The sequence below is a fragment of the Tachysurus vachellii genome, chromosome 20 (assembly GCF_030014155.1).
Source record: "Tachysurus vachellii isolate PV-2020 chromosome 20, HZAU_Pvac_v1, whole genome shotgun sequence".
Lineage (NCBI taxonomy): Eukaryota > Metazoa > Chordata > Actinopteri > Siluriformes > Bagridae > Tachysurus > Tachysurus vachellii.
In genome coordinates this window covers 15,526,904-15,542,764 of record NC_083479.1, presented here as the reverse complement: position 1 = coordinate 15,542,764, position 15,861 = coordinate 15,526,904, and the positions used below count along the sequence as shown (strand labels likewise).

The 15,861-nt window shown below is 39.0% G+C and overlaps 1 protein-coding gene across 1 annotated transcript in view; it reads left to right on the top strand.

The window, feature by feature from the left end:
- Positions 1–15,861, top strand: part of cntfr (ciliary neurotrophic factor receptor) — a 168,650-nt gene that overhangs the window by 114,837 nt on the left and 37,952 nt on the right. The window contains exon 4 of the mRNA XM_060895780.1: positions 13,924–14,041. Coding sequence (XP_060751763.1) covers positions 13,924–14,041 — 118 coding nt within the window. The remainder of the gene's footprint in view (positions 1–13,923; positions 14,042–15,861) is intronic.

Here is a 15,861-nt window from a genome sequence, read left to right as displayed (position 1 = left end):
TTACAGCTGCTGGATGTCATAGTGCTAGAGGCAATCCGTCTCATTTTACCCTCACCTAGCATTCCAGCTGTTATTCTACCCCTTTTGGAGTCACTTTTTTTATTTGGTTGCTTCCAACATTTTCTACTTGTTTGAATGAAAAGTTCACAGAATAAAAGCTATGCTAACACTCAATAAGGAAAAATGATAGCTATATGTATACCATACAACAGTTATTAACAAGATCAGACTAAACAGGACGCAACACGTTAACCCTTTTTACCTGTACACTGCATAACGGATATTTTTAATCAATTTAAACAAATGAATGATTCTATCACTGCAAGTCTGATATAAAATGAGGCAGGAGTCTTTTGGCTTGCAGTGTGATGTTTTTACCTCTTTTGGGATAACTTTAGGATAAAAACCTTAAGTGTTATAGGATAACACCTTCAAATTTTAGGTGCTTATGGACAATCACTTGAGGCTTCTCATAGAGCAGTAATGGGTTTGATATCACGATGTACTTTAAAGATACCATCATTTGCTGGAGAAAAAAAAAACTGTACAGGAGTATATTGCCCACAGTAGGCAAGTAAAAAGAGATACTCATGAAAAGCCACAAATACCCTAAGCCCTGAGTGTTAATTTGCATAGGAACCCAATGCAATGTCACTGTGGAGTGACATGACAAAGAAATTCAGTGCTGAACATGGACACAAAAAACAGGCACCAATTAATTTTTTTTGGCCTCTGGTAAAATCTCACTCTGTCTTTTCTGAACTGAAGTGAGCAAGGAAGGATAAACAGCAGATAAAACATTAAAACGTGTAGGACAAGAAGTGATCCAAGACTGAAGATGGGAACCAGAGGCTTACCCTATACATGAAGTAAAATTAAAACAAAACACAAAGCTGATTGTGTATGAGTATAACTACTGTACTTCATACGCTCGCACAGATTGGTTCCAATCTTACAGCAAAGCGCTGATCTCTACTTGAGCACTGAGAGATCATTCAGGCTGTCATTGCAGAGCAGAAATCAAGCCCCCATGCATCTCCTTCAGGGATTCTTGGCTTACCTGTCAGAAATATTATGCTGCCTCACATTTCTATGGGAACACTGTTGGTGAAATGGCACATGCTATGGAGGATCCACTTAGCTTGACCTTTCATTTTCCTCTCAGAGAAAATTAGTGTAGGGTATCAGTTTTCATCTGGCATATGCATCTGAGATGGGAGGACCAGACTGAGATTATTGGACAGCCCTCAGATTTGAAGCCTTCTGTAGAAACCTGCTGAAATAATAGAAGCTCAATAGATGTCAGATGACATAACACACTCGGACGAACTGGAATTCTGGATGAAATTGAAGCATTTCATCTCCATGGAGAAAAATCCATCAGTCTGCTTGAGAGATGAAGCAGTGCCGTATTACATGGCAGAAATCAGCTTGCCTAGCGCCCTGTTTACACTGCAGGTATATGAGTTGACCAACCGTAGCCCATCCTCTGAAACGCCATGTTCCTGCATCACCTTTTCTACCTCAGGAATTTCAGTATGCTTTCAGCTTGAGTGCCAAAATCCAGACATATTTTAGACTAATCCTCTTGATGGGACTTTTAATCCGCAGTTTAAACCTTAAAATTTTTAAGCATCAGCTGCATTTGGCATAATGCCATAGAATTAGTGACAATCACTGAATTGTCTTTCAAGTTGTACTCCAGATGACTTTTCAGTTATTGAATGCATGTATTAGAGGACATTACAGCATGTTTACCTTGGAGATGAAATATTCTTAACCACTCTTAACTTCCTATAATATATCCACTGATACGTTGCGTCAGGAGGAAAACAGGGCCTTGTTCGCTGCCTCTTGGCATTAAACTGCAATTGCATTTGGGCCTGGCACACTAGATTACCTTGGCATTTTAAGTCACGTCTTGGGACTGCAATGGCCTTTTGATTTTCGGCTCAATTACTCGTGCTGGGATAATAACAAAGCAGTGATGCCAATGTACACAACTCTTGGTTCCCTGCAGCTTGTGAGCGCTATACCTGCAGTCAGGACTCATGCACAATGTGCGCAAAAAGATTTAACCTCAGGACTAGTATAATCTAGTGAGTCACAAGATTATAGTAGCATTTCTCATTTTGTTAGTGGCTACAACTTTTACAAGAGCAAATTTATGTCTGATTGGAAACAATAGGGACTGGTCTGCAGCAGGAGAAGCAACGCTGTCAGCAAGGAGGGAAAACCCCGAAATCTTTGACCTGCATGGGCTATTGCCCTCCTCCTTCCTCTGAACCCTAATAGCTGGGAAGGCTATGCGACAAAGGGAACAAACAGGCATGTAATGCTGCCGTTACTTGCGAATGACACGGGGGAACAGGAATGCAGAGGTGGGGGGATGCTGGGAGTCGGAGTCCACTGTCAGATTAGAGCCATTAGCATGACTGTGGAATGACAGGGAGCTCTGCCGGCACAATGGCCTTCATTTATCCCCTGCCACTCTGTGTAATATTAGAGCCGCAGCACTCGAGACTAGGCAAGAAACCTCCTAGAGCTACAATCAAGCATGCATTCACATTTAGTGTGATCCACCAACACTGGATTCTATTCCTAAGAGCAGAAATATCACTAACTCTATTTAAGGTGTCTGAAGATTTTAATAACTCAAAACTAAGTAATCCTATATTAAGTGAAATATGTGAGATGTCAGAACTGGCAAGATCTAAGCGCTGAAACTTGATGCTGGCGATATTTTGTAGCTGCTTGTTAGAAAGTGTAAATTTCCGCTAGCTGTATATATTAAGGATTCGGTTGACACCAGATTTCTTTGTCATACCTTCTAATCATGTAATTATTTCTGGGAAATGGAAAGATACACTGTATGCTGACGTTCAGTGATCAAAGTTCAGTGATCATTTGACTCTCTGCTAAAGCTGTTTGAAGCTACTGACTCTTGTCCTGGTGTTTTTGACACCTCTGTTCCTCCACTTTACACAAAGACACTTTTGTTTTCTAGCTAAAACATGCATTTTATTGGATCCTTGAATTATGACTTGGGTGATGTGAAAAATTCATGGCATGATAACTGTGTAAAACAATCGCAGACTATTTTGTATGAGCGCTTTGGCTATACTCGGTCCGAATAAAATAGCATATTTTAATTATTAATAATTGTCTAAGGTATCTAACTTAAATTTTTCACTGAATCACAAATTCTCTCTATATATGTACAAATAGAGAATTTATGATTAACTGAAAGAGTGAAAGCATTTTGTTGTAATTATGCCACTAACTACTTAGTGATGGTTTATAGCTGATAATTGGCCCTTGTAGCTGAAGAAGTACACAATGAAAGAATTAATGAGAGGTCCTGAGGTTCTTGCCATAAGCTTTTACACAGCAAATTAAGTTTCAGTTGATCTCCAAAAGTCAATTTGGATTTGTTTATTCTATAGAAGTTTTTAAATAAATTTTATTCTGGCCCTTTATTTCTAACTAATTAACTGAGAATGCCTGAAGGATCAAGCAGAGTGCATAAGATTACCGGCTTAGTCATGAGCCTTCTGTTCATTCAATCTTAATAGGCTTATTAGTGATGATGTTTCACTGATATAAGAGCTCAATTTCAGGAAGTCACCAGATGACTGTCCATCTGTTGAATGAAGACCGGTATCTAAATGAAGATATCAGCTGCACTCTAATGAACAGTACAGTTTTTACTTTTTTTTTTTTCCTCCCTGAAATAGGTTTAATTTTATCTCTGTAATTGTCTGTTTTTATGGAATAATCTGTTTGAACCCAAAGCTTAGTCACAGTAGCAGAACCCCGCAGAAAATCTTTATATCCTTAAACTTCCACGAATATCTATTTGTCTTTATACAGTAAGTGGACAGTAAACAATTGGTCATTGGAAGCAAAATAACTGGAATCATTTGAAAGAGAAGGCTAACTGGCTTTGTGTATTTTCATGTAGGTTGGTTGCACTTTGCTCTAGGTTCCTCTAACTTTTTCTGAGACTTGTAAAACCCTGGAGGTAGAGGACATATCATATCATATCATCCTATCAGATTTCAAGGCTAGTACTCAGACATCTGTGACTCATAAATTCCCTTGTTTGTCTTACCATACAACACTCACTCACTCACTCACTCTCACTCATTTTCTACTGCTTATCCGAACTACCTCGGGTCACGGGGAGCCTGTGCCTATCTCAGGCGTCATCGGGCATCAAGTCAGGATACACCCTGGACGGAGTGCCAACCCATCACAGGGCACACACACACGCACACTCATTCACTCACACAATCACACACTACGGACAATTTTCCAGAGATGCCAATCAACCTACCATGCATGTCTTTGGACCGGGGGAGGAAACCGGAGTACCCGGAGGAAACCCCCGAGGCACGGGGAGAACATGCAAACTCCACACACAAGGCGGAGGCGGGAATCGAACCCCCAACCCTGGAGGTGTGAGGCGAACGTGCTAACCACAAAGCCCCCGATACAACACAAAATTCCAAAACAAAAAAATAAATAAATATAAAATAAAAAACAGTGAAACTTAAAGGAGTCTTTAAAAATGGACTCTTTTTTAATGTCCTTTCAGTGGAGTGGTCCTCTTGGTGTTTACTCATACACAAGTATTCTAATGAAACTGTAATCCACTGGCTTTAAAGAACAAAAATATTTACCTTGTCCCAAATACAATTTCTAGATAGTTCAATAAAAATCCACATTAAACCTGTGCTTCTGGGCTTTACAGGCTTTTAGACAGCTCTAAACCTTTTTGCTATTTGTGATATCTGCAATATACAGTAACCCATACTTGCATGAGATTAGGCATAAGACAAGTCCTTACCCAACCTATCACTCTTGATGGGTCAGGTTGACCTTTTGTGATTGGCTAGTTTAATCTGCACCTTCTTGACATTTGCCCAGACCTGAAGGTCAAGTTATTGTTGCCTTTGTACAACCTTGTAAGAACCATGGTTTGAATATGGAGTCTTTTGATTATCTTTCCAGTACTGTCTTGTCCTGAAAAGATCTTTCCAGGCAGATATTTGACAAAATTGTCTTCACATAACCATTGGACCTATGGATTTTTTTTTAATATATCTCTTTATTGACTTCTACAAAAAAATGGATGCAAAATATCAGAGATACAAAAACCTGTCCGTACAACATCACCTACAGAAACCTTATTCTTATCATTACCCTTGTTATTCTCTTCATCATGATTACCACAATTATACTCAATGCTAACAATAGGAGAATAGATAGATAAATAAATAACATGTAGAAATCTAAATCATAAAACACATAAAAAAAAAAAAAAAGGAAAAAAGAGGAAAGAGAATGGAACCTTACTAATGTCTATTCACTTGTCAGTTCATCAGCGTATCATTCACTATTTATCAGCTTTATCTATCACCACCATTTGTCATGTTGTTGTTCTGTAGAAACTTATAGAAGATGCTCCAAATTTCCCTAAAATTATCAAGCTTGTTTTTTGCACAAAAACTTATCTTTTCTAGTTCTACATGCAAAGACATGCCTTTTTGCCCACAGATGATTGTTGCTCATAAGTGAGATTACATTTGGAATGATGGACTGTGGTCTGCCTGGCAGATCAGGCTGAGGAGATGGGATATAAAGCGAATCCTTAGACAGGGAAAAACTCGCTAGGAATACCTGAACGCTTGAACAGATCTTTAATGAGGGTGCTGGATATTTTATGCAGTCTGCTCAACTTAGTTACTGTAATTAACTATGATTAGATAGAGGACCCATAATATCTATCCCAAACATGCACCCTGGTTCAAATTCTGGTGTGGATTACATTAAGGCAGATCATTTCAACAAATGAGGTTTGTCTGTGCTTGGTGCTTTTTGGGCACCAGAGAACAGATGTTTATACACAAATCCAATTCTGTCTGGGTGCTGGTTTCCCCTCTGGCCTCCCTCTCAACGTAGCTTTAGCCTGCATCATGATATGTACTGATGTCTGACCAATCAGTGGGTATTTTCCGGACCTCCTTTCAAGACCAGACCATGAAGTCAAATCCCTGCAATCATAAAGACCATCTTGCAGGCTGATTAGCACAGGCTCTTTAGATACCTTGATATTCAACCCTAACAGAAATGGATTTCGGTTTGCCTGTGCATGCTGCAAATAGGAATACCTTCTTTGAAGTGAAATGATTTTGTACATTATCTGGATAGTATCTGACATCATTGGTTACTATTGACTCTATCCACCTACTGCAATTATGCTGTCCGCAGCAAACCCATAAGTACAAATGACTAACAGCAACATGCATATGAAAATGATCTAAAGACTGGTGGTCTTCAAGACAGAAGGTTGCTTAAGGAAATTTGTGTCTCAGTGATCAACGCATTGCGCTTTGGTAGGAAGATATAGATTAAATCCTAGAACAGCCAAGTTGCCACAGATGGATCCTTGAGCAAGGCCATTAACCCTCACCTCCTCAGTTTTATTTATGTCAGCCAAATGACTAAACGTAAACGAGTCATGTAATGACCTTGATTGTGAGATTATACTGCTGTAGTTAATGCTGTATTTTAGGGTATCAAGAGCAACTGATTTATGGGCAAAAATAGTGAACCCAGCTTGACATTTCTGAAAAAATTTGGTGTCATCTTACGGACTTGAATTATTCACCTTCTACTGTATTAATCAAGGTTTCACCCTTCATCAAATAGTTGCTTCTTAAATTTGCCGAGACTGCTTCTATGAAACTGTGGAACCTTGCAACATTTTATAGTCCAAAATTACAATATAATTTGTATAATACAATATAAATTATATATTCACAGCAAGTAAAGCAGTTTTTTGCATACTTTCCATTTTTTATGCAATACTTTGGATTCCCTGAATATGGTAGTTTCATGCTATGACTCTAAACTGGTTGACCTTAGAATTCAATTTACAAAAGTCTACACAGATTGTTGAACTATCTTCTTTCTTGGATACCAACTCTTCTCGAGATAGTTCAAGATGCTGAAGACCAGATTATGCCTTTTCAAGCATGGTATCACTTTTCTTCTTGATGGTTTGTTGCTCTTCAATTAAAACTTTGTAAGGTTGCTGTCTCATGGTCGGCTCCGCTGTAACAGTAGTATGATAGATGACGGTGCAGGTATGCTTTTGTGTAGCACAGTTTGTGTATTAGCTTTGTTCACCAGAGTGCTTATATGGATTGGTACATGGGGTACTGTAAATAGTGTCAATTGTTGACAAAAAAGTTCTTTATTTCATGGTATATTGCAAAAATCTGGACTTCAAATACATCTTTTACATTTGCCTTCAGTAGCACCTTTCTTCATGCCTTCCAAACTCACTTCCACAGGAACGGAAGGTAGTTTTTGCATTCCTAAGGAGGTTCTTCTTATTCTTCTTTTTACCCCATTTTCTTTTAATTTGCCAATTTGCCAATTCACCGCTACTAGCTATCCATCCCTTATCAACAACTACTGTGAAGCAAGTAATTGTAGGTATTTCAGCTGCTTCTGCTCATGCTACATCACAGGGCAGCTGAACACTAAAAAGAACACACTAACTGCCTCTTTCCATATACATAAACGTACAGATGCTGTGTTCGTCAAGTGTCACTTTGATTGATAAAGATTGAAATTTTCTTTTGCACCCCTCAGGTTTTACAGAATTTTTCATCAGATTGAGTCTTTGAAAGTCTTATCTTTGTTTGTCTTCCTCGTTCCTTCAAAAGCAGAACATCACCATTTAAAACACTTTATATAATAAACCACATTAAACAGCTTTAGTCTGAAGATGATAGGCCGGTTTTTAGTGGTCTTTACTTGACTACTGCTCCAGTTAAGTAAAAAAATCCATTACTTAAGAGCAGCATGACTGACAAGTGTTATATTAACAACTCCTTACCTTTCATTTCATTTCCTTTCCTGTTTGAATTCATCCATATAAATCTAAAGCCTTCAAAACAGATTACAGCCTGTCCTGACAACAATGCTGACACAACTGCAAGCTCTAAACTTGTAAAAAAAAAAAAAAGAGATGGCTTAATCGCTATTTCTACATTAACAGACAAAACGACGCCTTGCTTTAGTTGTTGTTTCATTATCTGTAATTAAAGAGTGGGATTTCATTAGAAAGGAAGCGTACATATACAGTACGGCTTCAACCGTATTATGATTTGTAGAAGAAAATTCTAATTCACATTTTACTTGTATAACTAGACCATCCCATTTAAAGACAATCTGAGTGAAATACAATTAGCATTAATAGGATGTCAAAGTTGTTTTTTTTATTCCACACTGATCTATTGTAATGAGAGACGTGCATATTCAGTGTTATCGTGAGCATTTCTGCTTAAATGGATTGTTAAACCTACACAGAATATTACCTGGTGATTTACTGCATCCAAATGCCAGCGGAATTCGCTTCAAAGACATCCTAGCATCATTTCCAGCAAGGCTGCTGACTCCGTCCTTTCTTCCTTCTGCTTTTGTTTTCTTTTAACACTCTGCTTGTCCTGTTTCTAAAGACAAATAGCAGAGATGTAGAAATGTTTCGGCAGCAAAATGCAGCTAGCGTAACAACACTCTGCTCTGTTTATTCCAGAGTAAGCAGGAGCGTAGAGAGTTTTGTGGCTGGATAATCAGAGACCACGGGTCCTCTTTTTCACTACATACTCAATGGAGATTGATGATTTACTGGCACATTTCATTTAGCCAAGTGTGTAAGCTGTGGTCTCCTATATGCCAGGCACACTCAAGTTAGATAAGCACCTCAGTACAGGATTTACAGGGCTTTCTTTATATTGGACTTTCAATTAGCATCCAAGACATGAGAGGAATTCACATTCATACATCGAAGCAGCTGAGTTGTTTCCCGAATAGATGCCAGTCAGGCACTTTCTCCATGGACACCTGGGTAATTTATGATGATGGTTTTTCCCATTTGAATTCCTGACTCCTCTTTACTTGTTGTGACTCTTTACATAGAGATGCCCGAGAGGGAGCCATTCAGGGTTTAATTACATTGACTACAGAGAGTGTTGAAGTAAATGCTGAAGAAATTCAAGATGCGGGTGTAAATACTTTATAGTTATTTTCTGAATTGTTACTTCAGTAAACTGTAAACACTTTATGTGTATTTTACTGAACTAATAATTGTTCATCATGCCTTTTATAAGATTTTAGCCTGGTAAGACACTGCAGATATTAAACAAGGAAATATATTTTGTGCATTCATGCAACTTTTTGCAAATATTACAAAATATAATGTAGAATCCTATACCAATCATCTAGTGATAAAATCCTTTATTCAGTCGGGCTTCCTTCCTCCCTTCCTTCTTTCCTTCCTTCCTTCCTTTTTTGCTTCCCTCCTTCCTTGCATCCTTCCTTCCTTCCTTGCTTGCTTACTTCCTTCCTTCCTTCCTTCCTTGTTTGCTTCCTTCCTTGCTTCCCTCCTTCCTTCCTTCCTTGCTTGCTTGCTTCCTTCCTTCCTTCCTTCCGTCCTTCCTTCCTTCCTTGTTTGCTTCCTTCCTTCCTTGCTTCCCTCCTTCCTTCCTTCCTTCCTTCCTTCCTTCCTTGCTTGCTTGCTTCCTTCCTTCCTTCCTTCCTTCCTTCCTTGCTTGCTTCATTCCTTTCTTCATTCTTTGCTTGCCTTCTTCTTTTCTTTCTTCCTTCCTTCCTTCCTTCTTTGCTTGCTTTATTGCGTCCCTTCTTCCTTGCTTGCTTGCTTCCTTCCTTCATTCCTTCCTGCTTTACTTGCTTGCCATGGATGTTTATCCTAGCAGCCCTTGACTTGAGACAGGGATACTTTACCTGACATGATATTTGAATATTATTAGACTGATGAACATGCCGATCATGCCTTGACATTCACACCTGGCTTTGTATGTGTTTTCTGATTGTTTGTATTCTGTGTGCATTGTGATTGTGTGTTATTTTTCCCACCCAAAATGCAAATAAGATAGCTACATAAAGTGTGGCCTCAGACAGCTGGTAACAAGGCCGTGGGATTGCTGTTGAATGTTACAATAACCTTTTCTATGCAAAAGAAATACATCTCTTGGGAACATAAACAAGAAGCTGATTTGTTAGCAATTACAGTGAATTACTCACTATGGATGATGGATGATAAGGATTTCTAACCCAAATAATCCATTATAAGCAATAATAAAGTATCAATTTTTGTATTTTTGTCATGACATTGACGTGGTGTGCATTTTTGTTTTTAATTAATAATATCATGACAAGTACCATAATCCTAATGCTAGCCTGATGGAAACACGCTGATAACCGAGTCTACACCAGCCTGAGATGTGATGACAGGTTTTCTGACAAATCTAATCATATTCTGATGGCAGAAAGCACATTTACACCTATCAAATGCTGTGCAATTTTGATCAGAATACAGAAAGCTCATATAGTGCAAGGTTTAAATAGGGCTAAAAGTGCCATATCAGTGTATCAGGTCCATTCAATTAGCAAGGGGGCTTAGTTGTTCAGTTAGATTGATTTTAATGCCTCTCCACCACTTTATGTTATCCTCATATTCCCTCCATGTCCATCCAGCCCCTACCACTAATATCTGCTTTCAATTGCTGGATGCATAGCTGGCATTCCATACCTGTTAAAAGCAAGCAGTCAGGAAGGGAGTCACTATTTTGTAATGATAGGGGGAGTTACCTAGGATCCAGTCTCATGCCTTTTTATGTGGCCTGTCTTCTTAATATTTGTCAGCTGACCCCTGAAACCGTGTCTTTCATTGCGCAGACTCTTTAACAACCTCTGATTAGGGAAGCGACTAGCAGGAGGCCATGCACTTAAATCTGGATGAAGAAGTTTTGACAGATGAATTTGGGTGTCCAAGTGGAATCTAACTCAAATAACGTGTAGAGGAGTTTACCTGATGTTCCAGAAGGCTTGGACTAGGAATAAATCTTAAATTATGTTGTCAGCACTTGGAGATGGCTAATGTTTGAAGGTAAAGTGGGGTTATGGGAGTATCCAGCCAAGGCCAAAGACAAACGGTTTCATATGCTAAAAGTAAATTGAGTCAACAGTCACCAAAGGCTCTGGACGCTGAACAGAACTTTCTCGTCAGCGTGATTTCTATTTCTGACAGCTAAATCGGTGCACTCTTTTGACTTGTGCAATTATCAGCTTTTATTACAAATAGTACTTAACTTCTTTTGTACCTTCCCTTAAGGATTCCAACTACTGGGCTGTTTCTGAAGGAATCATTTAACTCTCCTGCAGAAGACGTGACACCGTTTTGATGACTTATAAAAGCAGTAGATCGAGCTGATATGGTTTTCCTATGGTCACTGGGGATGGGAAAGCTCTCGAGAAGCCCTGCCCTGCTTTCTTCATGCACATTCCTACACTGAAAAGATTACAAAGGAGAGGCCTGAGAAATGCTGGACAAAAGTCCACGTAGACACACACAGTTAACCTTTTCTTTCAGATCCACAATCCATTCACATTTTTTCCTAATAATAGCAGCAGAATGAATTTTTTTTTTTTGTATTTCTCTATGGTGACTATGGAATGTTCCTTTTTGAGCTCTGTAAGTCATTTAGCATTAGAACACCAAACGCCTTTGGTGGTATAATCAGTTGTTGATTAAGACATGCCAGTCATCGGCAATTGTCTTACTTTTAAAGCAAATAAGATTAAAGATTTGAGTGCTTCTGATATATGTATGTGAACCTTTGAATTATTTTTTTTTTGAAGTTTGTGAGCTTAAGCGATTATTTTGTTAATCAGGCTAAAGCTGTTGCTGTGGCAAAAAGAACCTCAGATGAAATCATGACAAAACCCATAAGGGAAGAATGCAGATGTATTTCTTTGTTGTCACTTCAAAAACACTGTGCCCCTCCAAAAAGAGGGGGAAAAACGAAACATAATGGGAACAATAGAAGCGTTGCTAGGCTGCAAACGCTCCTGAAAAAGCAATCTTGTTTTGTTTTGCGGCTTTCGCCTCTTTGCAGAATGTGTCTTTGAGATGCTCCTCTGTGTAGATGTCCGTCTGCTTTCATTTGAGGTGAAGTGTGTGTGTGTTGGTGGGGTTCCGGTGTGTGTGAGCTGTCAGAGTGCCTGCCTGGCCCCGGGTTGAGGAAAGGCCCCCTGTGGCATGGAGGCTGGAGCGGAATGCGCCTCCTGAGGAGAGCTTCCAAAGCCACAGGGCGACAAGCTCACGGCAGGAATGTTGGGGTCACCATACTCTCTGACATCCACCCCTTTCTTCCTAGACTCACCCTGTTACCTTCCTTATACACTATCTTTTCCCCATTATACAGTGTCTTTCTCATCCCAAACCCAGTGGAGGATGTTCTGATGATTAGACCTTGAGAGACTTATACTGTGCCTCGAGGCTGACTTTTACTACTACTGTACTCTTTGACCATGTGACAGCAGAATGTATCTTAACCCATTATGCAATCTCAAAAGTTGTCTAGACTGGCCTGATGTCATCTTGTAGTGATAGGCTTTCTTTACTTATCCAAAGCCCATAGACCCTTTGGTGATTGATCCTCCAAAGGGACTAATAAATTGAGTGCCAGGGTCACTTGTAAGGCAAACACAAATGACAGAATTTAACAGAATTGCTTTTTTTTTTAAGAAAAAATTGGATAGATTAATTTTTTTGACACATTGGAGATGAAATATTTATCAGTATGTTAGGCAGCTAAAAACACAGCAATTGGTCCAATTTAGTAAAAAATTATATATATATATATATTTATATATTATATTTATTTATATATATATATATATATTTATATATATATATTATAATTATTTATATATATATATATATATATATATATATATATATATATATATATATATAAATATATATATATATATATAATTTTTTACTAAATTGGACCAATATATATATATATAAAATCAGGTTTAATAATCTTATATTTGGTTTAGAATAATCTTTGCTGTTTGTAATCTTAGCTGTTTGTATATTTTCACTTCTAAGATTCTGCCACTGAGGAAGCTTTTTTTTTTTTTTGGAGATATAATCATATGAATTCTGCACTGACTCAGGAAACAACCCAGGTGTTAAAGCACGCTCAGCTTATTAGTCAGCCATCCACTTTGTAACATTACACTATAAACACAAGTAAACACAAGTCCTTTAGTATAATGGATACAGAGCTCTCATCGTTACAAGTCGTCATCATCATTATTAATGTCTTATCTGACATTGACAAATGACACCAAATAAAGTGCTGTAAGTGCTAAGTGATAAAGGGTCATAAATAACTCTCTTACATGCGTCTAACTAACGTAAGATACTACACGGTTATTGAAATAGCAATAACATTTTTTCGACATGCTGCACAGTCAGTCTTTATTTCCTGTTCTTTGTGTTTTCAGGACAGTGGTTAATGTAATCAGAGCTGAAAAAAACAGAGCCCTAAAAGTGGCTTTGTTTCTTATGGATAAAGGAAGTGCTCACTTAAGCCCATGTCTAGGGTGGAAAGGAAGAGGCGGCTAATATTATGCATCACCCAGGCAACTGGTCCGAGTCATCCGTTTCAATTTTGGTGGTGAAGGGCACGGTTCAGTGGTGGTGCAAGAAAGGGCCCTAATCTGGAAGGAGGACTGGGGCGGTTATTGCATTCCCCCTTTCACACCCAACCTCCACTCCTCCTCTCTTATCCTTTTTCTCCTCTGTCCTTTTTTATCCTTCTCTAAAGAAAAGACAAATAGGTTTACATGCAAGTAGTTACTGCAGGCTAAGCGACCTCTGGGACTGATGTTTTGGACGACTGATGGTTATCTGTGGAGTTGCAGTAGGCTTGACAAAGTGCTTATTTTCTTCTGTTTTTCTCTTGACGCTTTTTTCTCTCTCCCCCACCCCTCTCTCTCTCTGTCTCTTTCTCTCTCTCTCTCTAGTTCCTCCGAGGGAACCGCAGGTGACGTGTCGATCAAACACGTACCCCAAGGGCTTCTACTGCAGTTGGCACCTCTTGCATCCCACATACATCCCTACTGAATTTGAAGTCGACGTCCAGTAAGATATTTTGTCACTTTTTTCTTATACGTCCTGCTCCCTCACTATATCTGTTTCTATTTCTGCTTACTGTATCAATCTTCATCTGTCGTGCGACCCTCCCTTTTTCCATTCCCTATGTTGCTGTCTGTCTGTCTCTTTCTCTCTCTGTCATGTCTGGCCTCGTGGAAGAAAGCGGCCTGCCTGAATCAGTGATCTATGCAGTCAGCTTCTCCCTGGTGAGAGCTGATTAGGCCTGTCGGAGAGACAGAACTCAGATTCTCAGCCCATAGCTCTTGAGGGATCCTACCAAACATGGACTCGTGCTTTCTCTCTGTCTCATTCTGTCACGTTCCTCTTTTCACTCTCCCTCAATAAGAAGTTCATTTACATTTATTCATTTTGGCTGATATGATGTACAAGTCATACAGTGGAGCACAAGAGGGTTAAAGGCTATGCTCAAAGATCCAACAGTGGCAGCTTGGTGATACTGAGATTTGATCCCACATCCTGATGAGTAACCCAAAGCCTCAGAGACACTTCTGCTCTTTCTCACTTTCTACATCTCTTTCTCTCTCTCTCTCTCTCTCTCTCTCTCTCTCTCTCTCTCTCTCTCTCTCTCTTTCTATTTATACCTCGTACTTCATTTTTAACATGCTTGAAAAAAGTGTTAGAAAAATAACTTGTCCTTCATTTCTAAAATCTTTGTGATTCAATCTAAACCCTAGAGAGACCTCTACAGAAGAGGCCTACATGTCACAGCCTCGCATCATGCCAAAGAGCTGCCTTTCCGGGATCGTTTTGTACTGATCACAAATGTCACTAGGCAATTTCACAGCAGGCGGCTCCTCATTAATTTTCTACAGCCAATATGTCACATTTGAATAATCGTTTCTGTGCTACTAAACTTGCTAGTGTGACTTTAAAATCATTGATTAAAAATGGTTCTTAATTATCAAACAATGGCCTTTATTAACCTATCCTATTAACAAATAAGAAAGTAATTAATAACATTACTATGTTATGATGTCTGGATTAGTCATTTTTTTTTGTAACGTATAAACGCAACGACTTTTGAATTAACAGAATGAAAGCCAGATAGTATTCACTTTTGTGGATTGAGCTTTTTTGCCAGTCCCTTTGCCTCTAGGGAAAGGAAGCGATATCAGAAGAACAGTAATGATACTGTAACAGCACCCAGGCTTTCTGGCAGATGGCACCCTGGGGCAGACTCCTGGCAGTCTCCCACTCAGCAAATCTATTCCTGTCTTATGGTTTGTGGCAAAATATCCCATTGGTTAAAAAAAAAAAATTTAAAAAATCACATTTAACGGTGTACCCCAGTGAGGGAAGAAAACGCTTCGGGTGATCCGATAATAATTGTTAATTGATGACAAACCTACCCCAGTTATAGGAAATTCATCAGCACACAGAGCACTGTGTTAAGTGAATCATTTTTCATAGATGATTATGTTCCTATAACACTTCACGTTTTTCTATGATACTTCATATACTTTGTATTCGTCCATAGTTTCAAACAAGTTCTTGTTATCACTTATGTTATAGTTTTTGTTTAAAAATGTTTCTTTCTTTCATTAGCCTCAGTTTGATCACTGAAGGTAACACTGAGGCAGCTGGAACACTGGAAAAGCTGCAACACTGACACTCAGAAACAAATCAAGCCTCCCGGTGGGCCAGTGGCAGGATCCTGTGGTCTCGTTGCAACGGAATGAGTTTGATTTCCGGGCAGGAACTAACCCAGCCACTGAAGAGTTAACTCTCAGTACTTGTCCCAAGCCCAGATAAAACGGGAGGGTTGAGTTGAGAAGGGCATCCAGGGT